The 18660-nt window shown below is 45.1% G+C and overlaps 1 protein-coding gene across 1 annotated transcript in view; it reads left to right on the plus strand.

Moving 5' to 3' along the window:
- NIBAN1 (niban apoptosis regulator 1) overlaps nucleotides 1–18660 on the plus strand; it is a 63659-nt gene that overhangs the window by 22530 nt on the left and 22469 nt on the right. Inside the window, exons 2-5 of the mRNA XM_054384276.1 lie at nucleotides 5771–5901; nucleotides 7621–7752; nucleotides 8419–8533; nucleotides 10501–10668. Of these exons, the coding sequence (XP_054240251.1) occupies nucleotides 5771–5901; nucleotides 7621–7752; nucleotides 8419–8533; nucleotides 10501–10668 (546 nt within the window). The remainder of the gene's footprint in view (nucleotides 1–5770; nucleotides 5902–7620; nucleotides 7753–8418; nucleotides 8534–10500; nucleotides 10669–18660) is intronic.

Raw genomic sequence — 18660 nt, forward strand, 5'->3', positions numbered from 1 at the left:
GCTTTGCTTCTGGGGGAACACCAATTTCACACCCACACTCTCAGCTGGGAAACATCCTAAGAAATCTGCTTTTTTCACATGACACCATCAACTTTCCCACTTGTCCTCTATAGAGAAGATGAGCTAAGCACCCGAGGAATGCTTGTATGCTGAGATTTAGGAAGAGGCTGATCCAATCCGTGATGAGTATTATTCTGTTCTATGCCTTGAGTTTCGGATGACTAACTGGGATTTTACCAGTGTCCACGCTGCAGATGGATAGTTTGGGCATATGTAGTTACAGCATTATAATTTTTTAATGAGAGTTGTCTCCATTAATATAGAACAAAGCTGAGAGTCTTGGTTTCAATATTTAATAAGATGCAAACCATGCTTTTCAGCCTGCCTGCATGGGGAGGAGGACTGGCTCCACCACAGAGCTTCTTGGTTTGGCTGAGTGAGTGCAAACAAACCTGCAGAGAGGTGATTCAGCCAAATCAGAATGTGGGATTTGTGTCTGTCATCCCTTCCTGTCATAACAGGTGCCATGTTATGACAATTAGTTACAGTACTGTTTTGATAAAAAAAGGTCAGACTTCTCTGGGAAACCTATTCCAGTGCCTCACCCTCATGGGGAAGAATTTCTTCCTAGTATCTAATCTAAATTGAGCTTCTTCCAGTTTGAAGCCATTATCCATTGTCCTGTCACTCCATGCCTTTGTAAAAAGTCCCTCTCCAGTTCTCCTCTACCCCCCTTCGAATACTGGAAGTCTTCAATAAGGTCTCTGTGGAGCCTTCTCCAGGCTGAACAACCCCAACTCAGCCTTTCTCGACAGGAGAGGTGCTTCAGCCATCTGATCATCATGGCTTCCTCTGGGCCCACTCTAACAGTTCCATGTCCTTCTTATGTCAGGGCCTCCAGAGCTGGTATCACTAGAGGGGACAAAGAACAAAGTCATTCATTCCTGTTCTGTCTCAGCACTTCACACTTATAGGAAGTGCTGTGTTCAGCAGGCACAATGCTCATTGCTTCTTTTGGGTTTTATTTTGTCTAGGGTTTGCTTTCATACAGCAAATCATCTACTTTTTTTTTTTTTTCTGACAGGGCCAAAGTGCATTTTCAAAAGAGCTTAAATGGTTTAATATCCCCCAGACCTCCAAGGAGATGTGTATCACTGATGGTGGCATTTTGTAAAACCCCATTCAAAAGGTGATGAGAACAAGCAATTGTGCTAGAAAGAGGAAGGGTTGTGGTCACCTTCTACCCCTGGAGGAGTCATCTTACTACCAAACACCAATATTTAAGGGAAACAACTTCTATGGCAAGTTCTTAGCTCTTTCTCATCCTGCCTTCCAAATTGCTGAGGTCCAGCTGGTGTGAGCAACTCCTCTCTTGTCTGTCAGCCAAGAAGTTACTGTTTTCTGACCTTTGTTTCCTGAATTCTCCTGACCTACATCCGTGCTGGCCACTTGGCAGCACATTGTTAAGAGCAGAAAAGCATGGCAGGGTGAGCTAGCCAGGCTGTGTGTCCCCATGCTACCAGGATGAAAGCCAGTGGCTAGATCAGCAGAAAGTCATGGTAGAACTTGCCAGAAGTGGCCTTATTTTTTAAAGCTCTGTGTGTTTATTTCAATAAAAGCAGTGAAATCCAGAATAAGAAGTTGGGTATTTGAGGACATGCTTTGGGTCTGATGATTTGAGCTATGTATAAGTTTCCAGCACAGGAGATGCACAGTTAAGAGGATCAAAGGCAGTGGAGAAGCAAGAATAAACAAGCTTAGGGGAGGATTCCTGATTTCCAGTGGGGCAACTGGAAGATATTTCTCATTTCTCAGTGCAATGACATTTGCTTTTAGTCTTAAAAGACATAATTAGTGCTAAACTGTTGTGATCAGGGGTGGTTCTGCAGAAGAGGAGAGGCATCATGGAGCATTAGCAAAGTTTATTCTGGAGCATAATCAAAACCTCAGCAAGGGGGACAGAAATCCTTCCACCTCCATCACTATCTTTTCCAGCTGGTAATTTCAGTTGCTTGCAGGCTTCTGCTGGAGTCAATCAAACTGCATATTCTCCTAGGGTAAATATCCTAGCTGCTGGGGTTCAAATCGCATTTATATGGGCTGGAGCTGTGCTGTTGCCAAACCATCCAAGTGGGAAAGTTGGCCTTGCTCCATGTAAACAGCTCTGACTAAGCAAGCCACATCCAATTTGGAGAAGAATTAAGGGAACTCATTTTTCAACTGCCCAGGAGTATTTTATCTCCAGTTGCCCCATGTTATCATTTCATGAGAAGAGTTTCTATTACTTGTGACTATTTCCATCATGTTTATTTTCATACAACGTATTTTTTATCTTCTGTAAACCAAAACAGTTTAAAGATCCATAAATGAACAACAGATCAAGGGTCCACCCTCTTCTCTTCCTACCCACAGGTAGGCTGCAATTCCTGTTAAGCTAAACAGTGCAAAGCCAGGTCCTTGTGTGGTCCCACTAAAAATTTCTTAACTCCTCCTTTTCTTCTAATTTTAAGAGGAGGTAGTATTTTTAATGTGGAGATCCTTTGCAACAAGTAGTGCAAAGACTGAAATGTAACTGAAGGGAGGTTGGAACAAGGTCAGGGTGGATCTCTTCTGCTAAAGAAGAGAAGACACAGCCTCAAGTTGCTCCAGAGGAGGTTTAGGTTGAACATTAGGAAGAATTTCTTCCCCCAAAGGGTTGTCAAGCCCTGGCACAGGCTGCCTAAGGCAGTGTTGGAGTCCCCATCCCTGGAGGGTTTCAAAGCTGTGTACATTTGGTGCTGAGGGACAGGGTTTAGACGTAACCTGACAGTGCTGGGTTAAGGGTTGGACTCAATGACTTTAAAATCTCTTCTAACCAAACCATTCCTATGAATAAACAACCTGAAACACTTATTCCTGAATTTGTGCTTTAGTTGATGTATAGTCTGGACATAAAAAGTGTATTGCTGTCATATTTCTCACTGACACATCTTATGAATTGCATAATTTCTTTCTCTTTGGTCTTCATGCATGAAGCTGATCTAAGGAATGTTGACAGCGAAGAATCACATTTGAGCTGGTTTAGCCATAACTGAAAGACTTTGCCAAAACTACAGGTATTTCCTGTCATTGTTGGATTTTTTTTCCCCCCAACATCAGAATCTTGTTCTTTGTCCCACTTCCTCTACAAACTTTTACTGCAGGATGCAGGCAAACACTCAAGTGAGGTCCAGTGTCCCTGAGCCCTCTGTGACAGACTGAGAGGCCACTGCAAGCTGGAAAAGAAAAAGCCACAGTAAAAAACAGGGGCAAATCCTGAGCAGGAAACTCCACCAGGGCTGAGGCCAACAATATCCTACTGCTGGCTGGGACCAGCAGGGAAAAAAATGCTGTAAAGAAGGTTTTGGGAAGCTTTGTCCTTATTTGGAGAATAAATTTCTGCCTCTGCACAAAGCAGGCTAAATTTAAAGGGCTGCCAGATAGGCAGGGCCTTTCTGCTTCATCAGCTACTATATACGCACATCAGTAGGTTTTAGAACATCTGACCTCTTTGAATTTCAGGGTTGGAGTCCACATTGTCACTGGTGCTGTACCACATGTAGCTATGTGAGAAACTTAGATCCCTGAAAGCTTAACCCAGCCTCCTGCTGTCACTCCAGCCTTCTGCAGTGACTCTGCAAATGTGGCAGTCACAGAGTTGCAGAATCATAGAATGGTAGGGGTTGGATCCAGAGAACATCTAGTTCAGGCAAAGCCTCCTGTATTGTAGTCAGCTGAGCTGTCTCCTCCAAGTACCTGGGCAGGGCTTGAAGGAGGGACAGGTTTCTAACCTGGATGTGTTCCTGTGTAACCTGCCCTAGGTAATCCTGCTTTGACAGGGGGGTTGGACTTGATGATGTCTGGATGTCCTTTCCAATCCCTCCCATTTTATGATTCTATAATCATCTATTTCCAATCCTCTGCCATGGACAGGGACACCTCCTACTAGACCAACTTGCTCAAGGCCCCAACTGCTATGCTTGGAAGACTTTCAGGCTTGGATCCTCCACTGCTTCTCTGGGAAACCTGTTCCAGTGCCTCACCACCCCCAGGAGGAAGAATTTCTTCCTAATGTCTAATCTAAATCAGGTTGCTTCTAGCTTGAAGCCATTACCCCTTGTCCCGTCACTCCCTGCCTTTGTCAAAAGTCCCTCTCCACTTGTCCTGTAGCCCCCTTGAAACGCTGGAAGGCTGCTCTGAGGTGTCCCTGCAGCTTTTTCTTCTCCAGCCTGAACAACCTCGACTCTCTCAGCCTGGCCTCATCTATCAGTAGTAATCCAGGGGGTGTTGCATGGTTACTGTAGAAGGCCTGTGATTATATGCTTGGAACAGAAAAGCTTTTGGGACCTCTCTCTGATTTCATCACAGCTGCTGCAGACTCAGCCCATTGTATAAAACACAAGAACATAATGAAAACTCATAGTGAATCTTTTTCTGTCGTGGTGCTGGTATGTGGATGGGAGGAGGATGTCAATCCAGGAACATCAATATAGGATGCAGGTGGTTCAGCTTTTCCAGGACTCTGGAGGTGATGGTGCTTCTTGCTGGTTTCCGTGTGTAGCCCTTCAGGAGTGCTGAATGCCAGGCCTGGGTTAGGAGGCCATAACTACAAAGACTTCAAGAAATCTCAGTTTGGAAACTGCCTTTGTTTGTTTGTTTGTTTTTCTTGTACAGAAAATGCAGTATTTTTTTGCCCAAGCAGAAAAAAAAATTAGAATTTTGAGAGCATCAAAATTGCTTGAGGTGTGGAGTTACATTCCTCTGTTGTATGCTCAGAAAATCCCTTTGTGCTGGGGCTTCTTAATGCAAGGAATCATAGAATCATAGAATGGCCTAAGTTGGAAGGGACTTCAGAGATCATTTATTCCAATCTCCCTGCCATGGGCAGGGACATCTGTCAACTAGAGTGGATTGCTCAAGACCTCATCCAGCCTGGCCTTGAACACCACCAGGGAGGGGGGACAGAAAGGGATCTCTTCAGATCTCTTCAGTACCCAGGACAGTTGGGATGCTGCCTAGACCATAGTCCAAGTTTTGGGTTTTGCATTGCTTCAGACAATTTTGAGTGAGTACAAGCGCACTTTCAGCCTTGCTTCTCTGTCTGTAAAGCTTTATTCTTTCTTTGATAGACTTAATGAGTTAATTACTGGTAAATTGCTTTAAGATTCCCAGAAGTGAGACTGTCAGAGTGTTTATTGCTGCTATTGCTGCTGCTGAGATCTTGATCACAGTGAGACAATACAAGATTAGTGTTTATTGCAGCCTGACTGGGTATCTATTTACATTAAAACAAAGAAGAGCCTGCAGTGCCCCAGCCTAGGAAATATCCTTTGTATAAGTTTGAGCCAGCTTGGAAATCTAAGAGACAAACTGGATAATACTGCTGAGGACTAGCCAGTATCACTTGGCTGTATGTTTCTTTGAAAACCTTATCAGCTCTGGAACACCCATGGCTCTGTGGCACCATGTCCCAGTGAAAGGCAGATAGCATTATTTCTTAGAGAAAAGAATTTGGGGTATATTTTTCCCACTCTTGGAAGGAAAAACAAAGTCCAAACCGCAGTGTTTTCCTGGATGAGTTCCCTCTTTGCTTGGTTATCACACCAGCTTAGTTCATCTCTGAGGGTTTCCTGATGGGCTGTGCAGCAAGTGGCAATATTTTGGGTCACTGTTGATAACTGCCTTGGTTCTGCGTTACAGTTTCTGAACCCATGTGACAATAAATACAATTAAACCTCTCTTTGTGCTTCAGGAAAAACAGAGGCTGTCATCAAAAACTTCAGCCCACACTACAGGCGCCAGTATGCGGTGGCTTTCTGCAAGCACGTACAGGATGAGCTGGAGCAGCACCGAGACTCCCAGTCCAGGTTCCTCAAAACCAAGGTAGGAAGGTTGTGGCCAGCAGGTGAAGGGAGGAGATTCTGCCCTCTTGTTCCACTCTGCTGAGATTCCAACTGCAGTGCTGGGTCCAGCTCTCCTCAGCACAGGAGGGACATGGACCTATTGGAGCAGGACCAGAGAAGGCCACAGCAATGGTGGGAGGGCTGGAAGCCCTCTGCTATGAGGGCAGGGTGAGAGAGTTAGGCTTGTTCAGCCTGGAGAAAAAAGCTCCAGGGCCTTTCGGTGCTTAAAGGGGCTGATCAGAAAGCTGGGGTCAGACTTTTGAGTAGGGTCTGTTGTGACAGGACAAGGGGATATGGTTTGAAACTTAAAGAGGGAGATTTAGACTAGAGTGAAGGGAGACATTTTTGCAGAAAGGATAGTGAGACACTCTCCCAAGGTGCCCAGAGAGGTGGTAGATGCCATCCCAGAAACGATTCCAAGTCAGGTTGTCTGGGGCCATGAGCAGCCTGCTCTAGTTGCAGATGTTCCTGCTGACTGCAGGGGGTTCGTCTAGATGACCTTGAAAGCTCCCTTGCAACCCAAAACATTCCATGATTCTATGAGGCTACATAAGCCCTTCCCTATCCTTAAGCTGCCATACAGCTCTTTTCTCCTGCATGAAGTAATTAATGCATTAACTATTTAAATCACAGATTTGGTAGTTGTAATATATGAAAAATATGAGCTGGACATGCATCAGCCACTGAATGGGCTTGGTTCTCTTGTTTTTCCCGGTATTGAATGCTGTCATGTTAACAGATTGCAGATTCTCAGATCTGTAGCTGTACCTGTAGCTGGTTCAGTTAGGTTTTAGATGGATAAGTTGCCTCTGGGTGCAGGTTTAAAGGTTTTGGAATTAGAAATATAGAATGATAGAATGATTTAGGTGGGAAAAGACGATCCCAATCATGTAGTTCCAACCCCGCTGCAATGGGCAGGGACACCTCCTACTAGACCAGGTTGCTCAAGACCCCATCCAACCTGGCTTGGAACACTTCCAGGCTTGGAGCCTCCACAGGTTCTCTGGGCAACCTGTTCCAGTGCCTCACTGCCCTCAAGAGGAAGAATTTCTTCCTAATGTCTAATCTAAATTGAGCTTCTTCCAGTTTGAAGCCATTATCCCTTGTCCTGTTACTCCATGCCTTGTTAATATCCCTCCTCAGCTTTCTTGTATCCCTCTTCAATACTGGAAGGCTGCTCTAAATTCTCTGTGAAGCCTTCTCTTCTCCAGGCTGAACAGCCCCAGCTTCCTCAGCCTGTCGTTGTAGGAGAGGTTCTCCAGCCCCCTGATCATCTTTATGGCCTTTGCTGGATCTGCTCTAACAGATCTAACTGCTCTCTCTTGTGTTGGGGGCTCCATAGGTAGATACACTACTCCTGGTGGAGTGTCAGGAGACAGATGGGGTCTCATGAGAGAAACGATGATGATGATGAACTAAAGATCATTTTGCACTCAGCATGCCAGCCAAAAGGTAAATGGGAACGTCTCTGTCTCAGAGATCAGGAAGTACTTTTGGAAGGCAGAGCTGCCTTCTCACTTCAGGCCACAAGAATCTGATCATGTATGTAGTGCTTGCCCAAATCAGAGATGTTTTTGACTCCAAATTGCATTTGAACACTAAAAAGCTCTTGCAGCAGCCTTATGGAAACGTGGAAATCAAAGCTTCCAAATGGTTGGTAGTGCAGAGTCATTTCAGATCTCAGGAATTGTCTTTGCAGCCCCCACTGGAAGCTGGCACCGTCTTATATGAAGCAGAGCTGCTGCATTTTGCTGAGGACCTGAAGAAGTGGAAGGATAGATATGTTGTTATCAAAAATGACTACGCTGTGGATTGCTTTGAGACTAAAGAGGTAAATGCTTCCTTCCTCTTATGTTCTTCTGCACTCCCAAATAAACTGTCAAATGAATTTGCTGCTGCTGCCTTTCTTTTAGCAACATGATATGAAATGTCCTCAGTGAGGCAGCTCTAGCCTTGTGGAGTTGGGTGGAAGGTCCATGGTAATGGCTGAAGGTACAACCAAACACCTTATTTTGGCCATATTTGCAGCACCACTGCTTTGAAGCTTCCTTTGGCTGTCACAGAACACTCTCACCTATAGTTATTGCAATACATCCCTGTGCTTCTGTACTTGGACTCACAATGACAGGTTTTGGGTGTCTTTAAGTTGACTCCAGTGAAGCTTTTCATTTCCTAGCTGCTGTAGCCAAACTAGTCCTGGCTGACTAATCAAACAAAAGGGATTAGAAGAAAATCCCATCTTTTTCCCCTCCCTGCTTTCCCTGACTCTTCCCCACAGCTCATAAGCACTGAGAGGACATTTCAAAACATAGTTTTTACATGTAACTGTGTTTGAGGTTTTACCTGTCTAGGGAATATAGCCAAAATTCACTCTGACAGAAACATACTCCCTTTGGGGATTATCCTCCCAGTGCATTAGCTTTGTCCTTGAATTGTGTATTTTATGTTTTTCTTCTCCTTAAATCTCTGTTTGACTCCTTCTCCCTTGTTTTTCCAGGCCTACCAGAAAGGAGCCAGCCCTAAATATCACGTTCTTCCTGCAGGAGGCAAAGTTCTGACTTCAGAAGAAGATTACAATTTGCTGTCTGATAAACATTTCCCAGATCCTGTTGGTAAGCCCTGCTTGATGCTGAACTGTCAAACCTCAGGCTCCGTTCTGTACACAGACCTCTTCTGGGCAGGCTTTCAGGCTGGACTTTAAATTGGGGCTACAGAAGATGCACACAGCCCTTTGTCTAAGGCAAAGGACAGCTCCAGACTGGACATACAGAGAAGATGCTGTAAGAAATGCTGGCTGCCTTTCTTCCCCAGCATCCCAGCACAAAGGTGCTGGAAGCTGTGCAGCAGCAGGGCAGGAACCACACCACCATTGTTCCCAGGCTTTGTTAATAGTCCTGGTTTATTTGTTTCCATTTTTAGATGCCAGCTGCCTGAGTTGACTCACAGCTGATAATAAGTCCCACAGAGAGGGCAGGAAGGTTGTTGCTGCAGAATTTGTTATTTCTGGGACAGGAACTTCTGTGGTCCTGCTTACCTCCACTCCATGAAGGTGGAGAAATGAGGGCTTTAAGGGAGCCAATCTCATGTGGCAAAGTCAAATTTGGAAAATGGGATGCCACTTGAGGAAAGGCATAAGCACAACATGTAGACAAGGATTATTTTTAAGTCCTGCCTTGTACTACTTACCGTTATGACTTTGGGAGGTGACCCCCTCATACGCCTTTTCAAAGGTGTGGGGCAGTGGTGCACTAAGGCCATTGCCACAACTCTGCAGGAGCTGGGGTTGAGCAACGTGGACCAGCCCAAGGCCACTTTTGGTCGTTCCATGGCTCTTCCTTCATAAAGAATGGCTCAGTTAGTCTTTTACCATCTTAATCCCCTTCTCTGCAGTGTTAAAGATGCTCCGAGATAACCCTCTTGTGGCTGGGCTCTTGATGCATGGCTCTAAGAGTGAGTTTTGTCACCATAAATGGTGTTGTACAGCATCTCCTATGCTCAGGGATTCAGGGCAGGTGGAAACTGAAGATGCTTAATGCTCTCCTTGCTTCCGTTGGAGGGCTCGAAGTGACAGTTCATCAGGCCATCGTGCAGTTGTGTTTGGAAACCCTGGAGACAAGGAGACTGCTGCTGTTCCTACATGGATTCATGCAGTTTGTTTCTATATGCTCCTATATAGTCTCTACATGGAGGAGACCAGTGCTGCCCACTAACTTTATTGCCAGGAAATCCTTTTCTGTAACAGTTACAATCCAATGAAATAGTTTCTATGAAATTTTAACCAAAGTGTGTAGTTTTGGCCACCTTGAATACATCAAGTTGCTGTGCTATGACATAGAGAGGTGGGTGGTGCCTGCTGAGATTGCCCATCCCAGCTGTGTCCCCCTGCCCTCCGTGTCCAGTTCGTAGATTCATAGAATGGTTTGAGTTGGAAGGGACTTTAAAAACTGTCTGGTTCCAACCCTCCTGCCATGGGCAGGGACACCTTCCATTAGACCAGGTTGCTCAGGGCCTCATCCAACCTGGCCTTGAACACCTCCAGGGAGGGAGTATCCATGACCTTCCTGGGCAACCTGTTCCAATGTCCCACCACCCTCACTGTAAAGAATTTCTTCCTAATCTCCAGTCTAAATCTGACCTCCCCAAGCTTCAATCCATTGTCCCATATCCTATCATACTACAAGCCCTTGTGAAAAGTCCCTCCCCACCTCTCCTCAACCCCCCTTCAGGTACTGGAAGGCTGCTTTAAGGTGTCCCTGGAGCCTTCTGTTCTCCAGGCTGAACAGCCCCAACTCTCTCAGCCTGTCCACATAGGGAGGTGCTCCAGCCCTCTGATCATCTTCATGGCCTCTTCTGGACTTGCTCCAACAGTTCACTGTCCTTGTGTGGGAGGCACCAGAACTGGATGCAGTGCTCCAGGTGGGGTCTCACAGGTCGATTGGATCAAAAAGGAGACTTGATTTTTTTCATGTCTCATGCTTCCCTGCTAGCAAAGGTCTGTTCTCTCTGCCAAGCAAAGGAAAAGGTCCAAACCCCACCAACAAAGCCACAGATTTCAAACAGAGCTGTGTTTTCTGTGCAGGGTCAAGTGAGAAGGAGGTGTCTCAAGGCTTCATTCAGCTGCCCAAGGAGTTCCCTGTGTATCTGTGGCAGCCCTTTGCCCGGCACAGCTACTATTGCTTCGCAGAGGCAGAAGCTCAGAGGCAGTTCAGCGCCGTGCTGGGGGACTGCGTGAGACATGCAAACCACGGTGAGTGCAGGGGGGGCATCTTCCTGGACCTCGTTCACCCCTGGGAAGATTTAAAGAGTTCTTACAGTTGAAAAGCTGTTGGAAAAGGCAATTCATTTATGAAAGGTGCTGGGCTTTCAGTGCCTTAAGGAATGGATTCACGTACCCCTTCTTCTTATAATCAAGAGAATTGTTTTGCTTGGAAGAGACCTTTAAGATCATTGAGTCCAACCGTTAACCCAACAGTGCTATGTCACCACTTAACCATGTCCCTCAGCACCTCAATGTCCATCTTGGAGTGAGAGGCCCAAAACTGAACCCAGTATTCTTGCATTGGTGAGAGCAAAGTTAGGTGAGATTTGAGCTGCAGTGTGGTAAGCTTAGGTAGAAAACATGGGAATTACCTTGAAAGTGACATACCCCTTTCTGTCAGCTCATCTGAATCCAGTATTGTGATGCAAAGTCCTAAGAGAGGGTTACTAAATATGGCAGGCAAACTCCCACCTCATTCACAGTTGTAGTGACCAGGTTTGTCCAAAGTAGACAAAGCTTCTGATTTTCAGTTCTGAATAGCCTGGTTCTAGCTGCAGGGGTCATATAGTATGAAAGTGTTCTGGACTTTGGAGAGCCACCCCTTTGCTCCTCACTGAGGTTTGGTGAGGAGCTGGGGATACAATCAAGTTTTCCTGGCACTGTCAGCCCTCCGTGACCTGAAGCCTGTTCATTAGGTTTGGGGGTTTTAATTTCTCTCTTCTGGAGCAAGTGTAGCAGGCTTGACAAAGCTTTTGGCAGCCTTTTTTTCCCCCTTAAAGTTCAGCACATCACTCTAGGGGCCAATTCTGAATTGGCAGAAGCTGGGACTAGATGACCTAATAGGTCTTTTCCATCTCCAGAGCCTGTGAATCTGTGCTGGATTATATTTCATGTGGCTCAGCTATTGCTCCTTATGCATCTGTCCCAGCACTTATCCCTCATAGCTTTTTCTGTGGTCAAGGTTTTATCTGACAGAAGATCCTTAGTGACACTGGAGTACCTTCCTCAAGGCTCATCCTTTCTGTCACACTGTTTTGGCTCAGCAGCCTAGCTAAAGACAGTCTGGATTAAGACCTGCTGTTACACCAGTAAAAGCACAGAGGTTTTTACAGCTAGGGAAGTGGGAGCCCATAATTTCTGAATTTCTTGGAATTATAAACCATCTCCTGGAAACCCAGGTGCAGCAAGTGGAAAAATGATCACTGACAAGTAACCTTAACTCTGCCCTTGGAGTGAACTTCTTCAGGGATTTTTTTTTTTCCAAGGGTGTCATATTGATTTTTATTCATTCTCACGTGCCTGAAAAGTGCTACTTTATTAACACTTTTCAAAGCCTTATTTGCAAAAAATCTGCCTAAAAACTCAGATATCCAACAAAGTTACAGGCACGTGCTGGAACACCATGGGAGATAAGCCTCATGATGCAAAAATTGGCTGGGCTTTTGTATTAAAAGTAACTGAAAAGAGAAAGGAAATGTGAAAAGTCCTTTGAGCTGTGTTGTGGAATATAATTCAGTGAAAAAAGGAGCAGTGGCCAAAGCAGCTCTCGCCCCACCTCTTCTCAAATGTGCCAAGGCAGATTTGGCATGGGCAGGAGGAAGCCAGATGTTATGGCTGAGCAGAAGTTGCCTTTCTGTCTTTTCTAGTCACTTCTGGAAAGGAATAACAGTGGTATTTAGGCAACCATTTGTGTGTGGAGGTGTTGTTGAAGCCTGATTTCTACCAGGAGCAGGAAGCAGAATTAACTACAGTCTCTTGCTGAGCAGAAGGCTGGCGTGAATCAGCCTGTGGAGCCACCCTGGCATTCAGCTATTTCCTCTCCTTAGAGTCCCTCTGTTCTAGCTGGCTGATCCAGCCTGTGTTTCTGGGGTTTCTGGTCAGAACTCATGGTCAAGAGAATAATGACAAAAGCATTGGGATTTAGTGCTCACTGCCTGTAAACATGATTCAGATGTACGGATTGTGGGTTCTCCTTCCTGCCTCCTCCAAATATTCCTGTTGTATTTATGCTTTATCTTAATAGAACCATAGAATTACAGAGTGGTTTGGGTGGGAAAAGACCATCAAGATCATCTAGTTCCAACCCCCATGCCATGGGCAGGGATACCTTCTACTGTAGACCAGGTTGCTCAAGGCCCCATCCAACCTGGCTTGGAACACTTCCAGGCTTGAAGCCACCACAGCTTCTTGGGCAACCTGTTCCAGTTCCTCACCGCCCTCATGGGGAAGAGTTTCCTCCTAATGTGCAATCTAAATTGAGCTTTCTCCAGTTTGCAGACATTCCCCCTGCTCCTGTCACTCCATGCCTTTGTAGAAAGTCCCTCTCCAGCTCTCCTGTAGCCCCCTTCAAACACTGGAAGGCTGTTCTAAGGCATCCTGGGAGCCTTCTCCAGGCTGAACAACCCCAACTCTCTCAGCCTGGGCTCACAGCATCATTGCTGTGGCCTCCTCTGGCCCCACTCCAACAGGCTCCTGTCTCTCCTGTGCTGAGGACTGCAGACCTGGCTCCAGCAGTGTAGATGGAGTCTCAGTAGAGTTGAGTGTAGAGGCAAAATCTCCTCCCTACACCTGCTACCCAGACATCTTTTGATGCAGCTGAGGACATGGTTGGCTTCTGAGCTGCAAGCACACGTTGCTGGTCACATTGAGCTTCTCATCACCCAAAGTCCTCCTCAGGACTTCTTTCTATTCATTCTTCACCCAGCCCGCATTTGTGCTTGAGATTGCCCTGACCCAGGTGCAGGACCTTGCAATTGGACTTGCTGAACTTCATTAGGTTGGCATTGGCCCACCTGCCAACTCTGTCACCTGTGTGAGGGTGCCTCAGTCTCATGGTAAGAGGGATAAGGGTTTGCAGTTAGAGAGCACAATGATTCCCCTCATTATCAGTGGAATATGTAGATCCTTTGCACCCTTCTTGAGCATGGTTCTGACAAAGGATATTTAAAACCTTTCAAATGAGCCAAAACCAGTGGGGTCCTGGATGGTCATGGCTTTAAAAATACTCTAGCACAACCGGACATGGATGCTGACGCTGGGATTCTCTGAATTACCCTGAGCTGACCAATCTATGCACAGAAATTCATAGATTCATGGATCTATAGAATGGTTTGGATTGGAAGGGACCTTAAAGATCATCTAGTTCCAACCCCCCTGACATGGGCAGGGACACCTTCCACTAGACCAGGGTGCTCAAGGCCCCATTTGAGATTTATTGGATTGTTAGGGGAAGGACCAAAGCGGGGAAAAAGGAAGGATTGAAGAGAAACAAATTTGGGATGACAGAGGGACAGGACCCAGAATTGCTCTGCTTCAGTTTGGATGATTCATAATTAATTGAGGAGAATAACAGCATGTGACAAAACATATCTATCCTAATATTACAAAGGTTGGACTCAGTCATCTTAAAGAGCTCTTCCAACCTGTACAATTCCATGATTCTATGACTCATATCAACTTCCTGCAGCAAGAAGGAGAAAATTCTGCCCATAATATTACATTTTAGCTTTCCTCCAAAAGTTTTGCCTCACTTGAGTTTTCAAAACTTAGGTTGACAGAGAGGAGCTGCTGCCTGTTCACTGTTAGTTGCCAGAAGCCTCTTTGCAAGTGTCTGTGGAGGTCAGACCTTCCTCAGTGCAGAATTTGATGTAAGGCTTAGCTTTACAAACTTGCCAGTTTTTGAAGAAGTTGTGCTTGAGTGGAGTGTGGAAGGAAGTGGTTTCATATTTTCCTCTGGTTTCCTAAACCACTACTCCCAGTTTAGATGTGGGCTGTATCATGCGATTCATTAGTTTCCCTTTATCTCCATGATCCTTCCGCTTTTATCCACAGCTTGGACTTGCTCTGGTTCCTTCTCCATCCCCATGTTCGTAGTGAGATGGTGAGAACTGCACACCTCAAATTCAGGGGGAAATTTGCTGCTGAAATGGCCCCCTAGCCCCCAGTGGGGAAACACTATCAGTCACAGCATGGCAGGAAGGAGGGAAATGCTGGGAGTACTCACAGTGCTCTAGTATTTCCCATTCTCCAGGTTTTAGTCTTTTACCTTTTATGCCCTGAAAATCAGCCTGAAGTTTCTTCTGAATGCTTATTTAATGTCTTGTTACCTTAGGAGGTCTCATTTCCTATGTGAGCTCACCAAGCTACTATGTTTCACTTATTATTTGCTGTTCAAAGTGAAGAAGCCAACTCTTACCTGCTCTAGTTGGTGGAGCCCAACAACTCTATCTGTTCTAGGCCACTCTGGTTGGTGGAGGCCACAACTCTATCTACTGTAGTCCACTCTAGTTGATGCAGCCCATGAACTCTACCTACTCTAGGCCATTCTAGTTGGTGAAGCCCACCAACTCTATCTACTGTAGGCCACTCTAGTTAGTGGAGCCACCAACGCTATCCCAGTTGGTACTGAGACAGAGGGAAGCCTGCAAAATGAGAAGGAAAATACAACTAGCCAATTCTGGGAGGTGCAGTTTCACTTCGTGATTTTGGTTTCTTTCATCTGTTTTGATTTCACATCCTTATCTTGCTAATCACCATCATGACACAGGAGGCTAAGGGACTTTCAAAACCATATCCTGTCATCTCCAATTTTACCATAATAGAAAAAAATATTTTAGAGAAATAAATGCATTAAAGAAGAATGAAGAACTACAGTAGGCACGAGAGAAGTACAAAATGTGCTTCTAAGTTCATACAGGGCATTCTGCCACAGCGTGTCTATGTCAGGACAATCAAGGTGGCTTCAGATCTTTATTCTCCATCTCTGGCTTTTATGCTTGCCATTAGCTGTGTCCACATTTCCTTTTTTCAGCTCTCAGGTTGGATGGTAGGTGCTTTTCTCATTTCTAGCTTTTCTGTGTTGCACACATTCAATACTCTCCAGCTCTCGGACTACAATTCAAAGTAATTGCTGAAGCGTTGGTGAAGGTTGAGAAGATGGCATTAAATACTGAAGCTGAAGAATATAGATCTCCATTTACAGAGCAAAGCAGCTGTCATGAGTCCAAACAGGACTTTGGAAGGATTACTGAGTCTTCATGTTGCAAACACAGGGTGGCTTTTCTTCTCCAGAGAGGGCAGCTGAAGAGAAGGGTTTTCTTGTTGCCCTTTAAAGATGACGTGTGGAAAGCCCAGTTAAAGTAGAACTGAGGAGGAAATTGCTTTTTTTTGATCTTAAAAATATCCTTCTGTAGTGGGATGAAAGCAAGCCCTTTCTGAAGGTTTGTGTGCTCATTTGGGGTGGGAAAGGGCATGAATATTTAGCCCTTTGCCTGCCTGACTTAAACATGGCACTTGTGCCTTGGCATTTGTTGCTGCAGCTGCTGCTCTTTGATTAATTAAATCACTTTATGGTTTATAAAATAAGCTCTCCTGTGATCACATGAGAGTCTGAGACCACGGCTGGTCAGCTAGATAAGTCAGATAGATACCTGAGGACCAAATGTACTAAGTGAGGGTGGGAAAATTGTTCAATTCCTGATCAAGCCAAAACAACTGGGACAAATTCCCATCAAAGTGACATCAGTGACAGCTTCTGATGCTGTCCTCCAGAAAGTGTTAATGAAGGTAAACAGTCTGCAACTTGGCTTGCTCATGAAATAAACCATTCCCTAAAATAAATAACAGAGTGCAGCCGCCTCTCTGGAGGTGTTCAAGTCCAGGTTAGATGAGGTCTTGATCAATCTGGTCTAGTGGAAGGTGTTCCTGTCCATGGTGGGGGGTTGGAACTAGATGATCTTTAAAGGTCCCTTCTAACCCAAACCATTCTATGAATCTATAAATGGACATTTCAAAACTGATGTGTAAACTTCCATAGAAATATTAATGCTGCTATCACATTCAAGGGCATTTTGGTCTAAATATCTTTGACAAGGCTTGTGGGGTGCTATAAAACTCATTGAATGTTTTAGGACACAATTTAGATTTTTTTTTTATATAATTTTGAATATCTTGCTTAAAATAAAGATTTTTTTTCCCTCTTTCTGGGAGGCTTTTGCTCTACAACACCAGCTCTTTCAATGGTGTGGTTTTTGTTTTTCCAGTAAGCCTGCTTGCCACTAATGGGGGTAGGATTTTCAGTTTGTAGGAGTGACATTCATTCTGAAACACCAAGATGATGAATGTATTAAAATCCTAATAGCACTTGCAGTCTTCCTAGCTCTCTCACCCCTATGCCTTGGGCTGATTCTTCATTTCTTATCTGTGACTGAGATTACCAGAAGAGCCTTGTACCCACCACACAAGCCTGTTTCAGGAGCCATGATCATACCCATTTCATAGAATTGCAGAATGGTTTGGGTTGCGAGGAATCTTTAAAGGTCATCTAGTCCAACCCCCCCTGCAGTCAGCAGGGACATCTGCAACTAGAGCAGGTTGCTCAGAGCCCCATCCAACCTAACCTAGAATGTTTCCAGGGATCACATTTGTAGGTTTAAGCTTTTATTATTCAGGCTCCAGCTTCAAAGTTCAGCAGCAGAAAACTTTGCACTTGCAGCAGGGATGCAGTAACTGGTTTGGACAGCACTTGGAAACTGTCAGAGATGAATGATACTGTGGTTCTTTGTGTGTGTTTATACACTGCACTCGTGTTTTGGATGATGAAACATAAATCTCCTGGTCCTAGCAGAGGGGAGGTTCCTTGTAATGTGTCTTGTACTGATTTGAACAGCTTTAGTGCAGCCTTTTCAAGCTGCAAAGCAGAGAATTAAGCCTGCTGCATGCTGGTTTGGTGGTCTTGGAGGAAGCCTGTGCTGCAAACCTCAATCTGCTATAAATACAGCAGATTATTGCAGGGTTCTGTCCTGTTTGGAAATGACCTCATCTCGCTTCTGTTAGCGGTTAGCAGCTTCACACCGTATGATCTATGAATAAGATGACAGTACATTGCTCTCCAGAAGATATCAGAGCTGTGAGGCTGATGCTTCTTAGACCCAGGGCATTACACATCATTCTTGATGTAGATAATAGTCTGACAGGACTCCAGTTTGTAAAAGTAAACGATGTGTCCTTTTATTAAGAGGGTCCTTTCCAGAGGTGCTGTGGCTGAGTTACAAGGACTATCCTTTCCTGATGTCCAGTTCCAAAGTTCTCCTCATCTCCCCAGGTCCAGCAGATATATTCACTTTCATTTTCCTACCTTCCGACCCCTTTGAGATGGAGCCATTTGTTTAGTTTCAGAGACAGAAATTTTCTGAACCTTATTTTTTTGGAGTTGATGGCCATGGCTTTTCTTACAAACTTTCTGTAGTATCTTACAAGCAACAGCTCACAAAACAATATTACAGAAACAGAGAATGGTTTGGGTTAGAAGGGACCTTAACTACCATCTAGTTCCAACCCCTCTGCCATGGGCAGGGACACCTCCATTTAGACTAGTTTGCTCAAGGCCCCATCCAATCTGGCTTGGAACACTTCCAGGCTTGGAGCCTCCACAGGTTCTCTGGGTAACCTGTTCCAGTGCCTCACCACCCTAATGGGGAAGAATTTATTCCTAACGTCTGATTTAAATCAGGCTTCTTCCAGTTTTCAGACATACCTCCTATCACTCCATGCCTTGGTAGACAGTCCCTCTCCAGTATCCTGTAGCCCCCTTCAAATACTGGAAGGCTGCTCTAAGGTCTCACTTGAAGCCTTCTCTTCTCTGGGCTCAAAATCTGATGGAAAAACGAGTGGTTGCTTTTTGCTATGTGATAATACAATTATGGGATGGTCTTGCCCTCTCTTAGACATTCCCTGTGTGCTGCCTGTAATCCTCTGGGTGATGTTATTGCTCATTCAGCCCACAGAAGAAAGTTGATCATCATCAAACAGAAACCACATAAGTGACAGACACTGATCACCACAGTCCCTGCCCACAGCAAATAAATCCCCAGCAGGTATTACCAGAAATGCCAGAAAAAATGCTATTCAGGAAACCTGTGCTACAGAGATCACTCTTGGAAAGGGAACTCGTTCTGTGTCCGCTCCTTTATTTGTATTTGA

This window comes from Indicator indicator, chromosome 10, assembly GCF_027791375.1.
Source record: "Indicator indicator isolate 239-I01 chromosome 10, UM_Iind_1.1, whole genome shotgun sequence".
Taxonomy (NCBI): Eukaryota; Metazoa; Chordata; class Aves; order Piciformes; family Indicatoridae; genus Indicator; species Indicator indicator.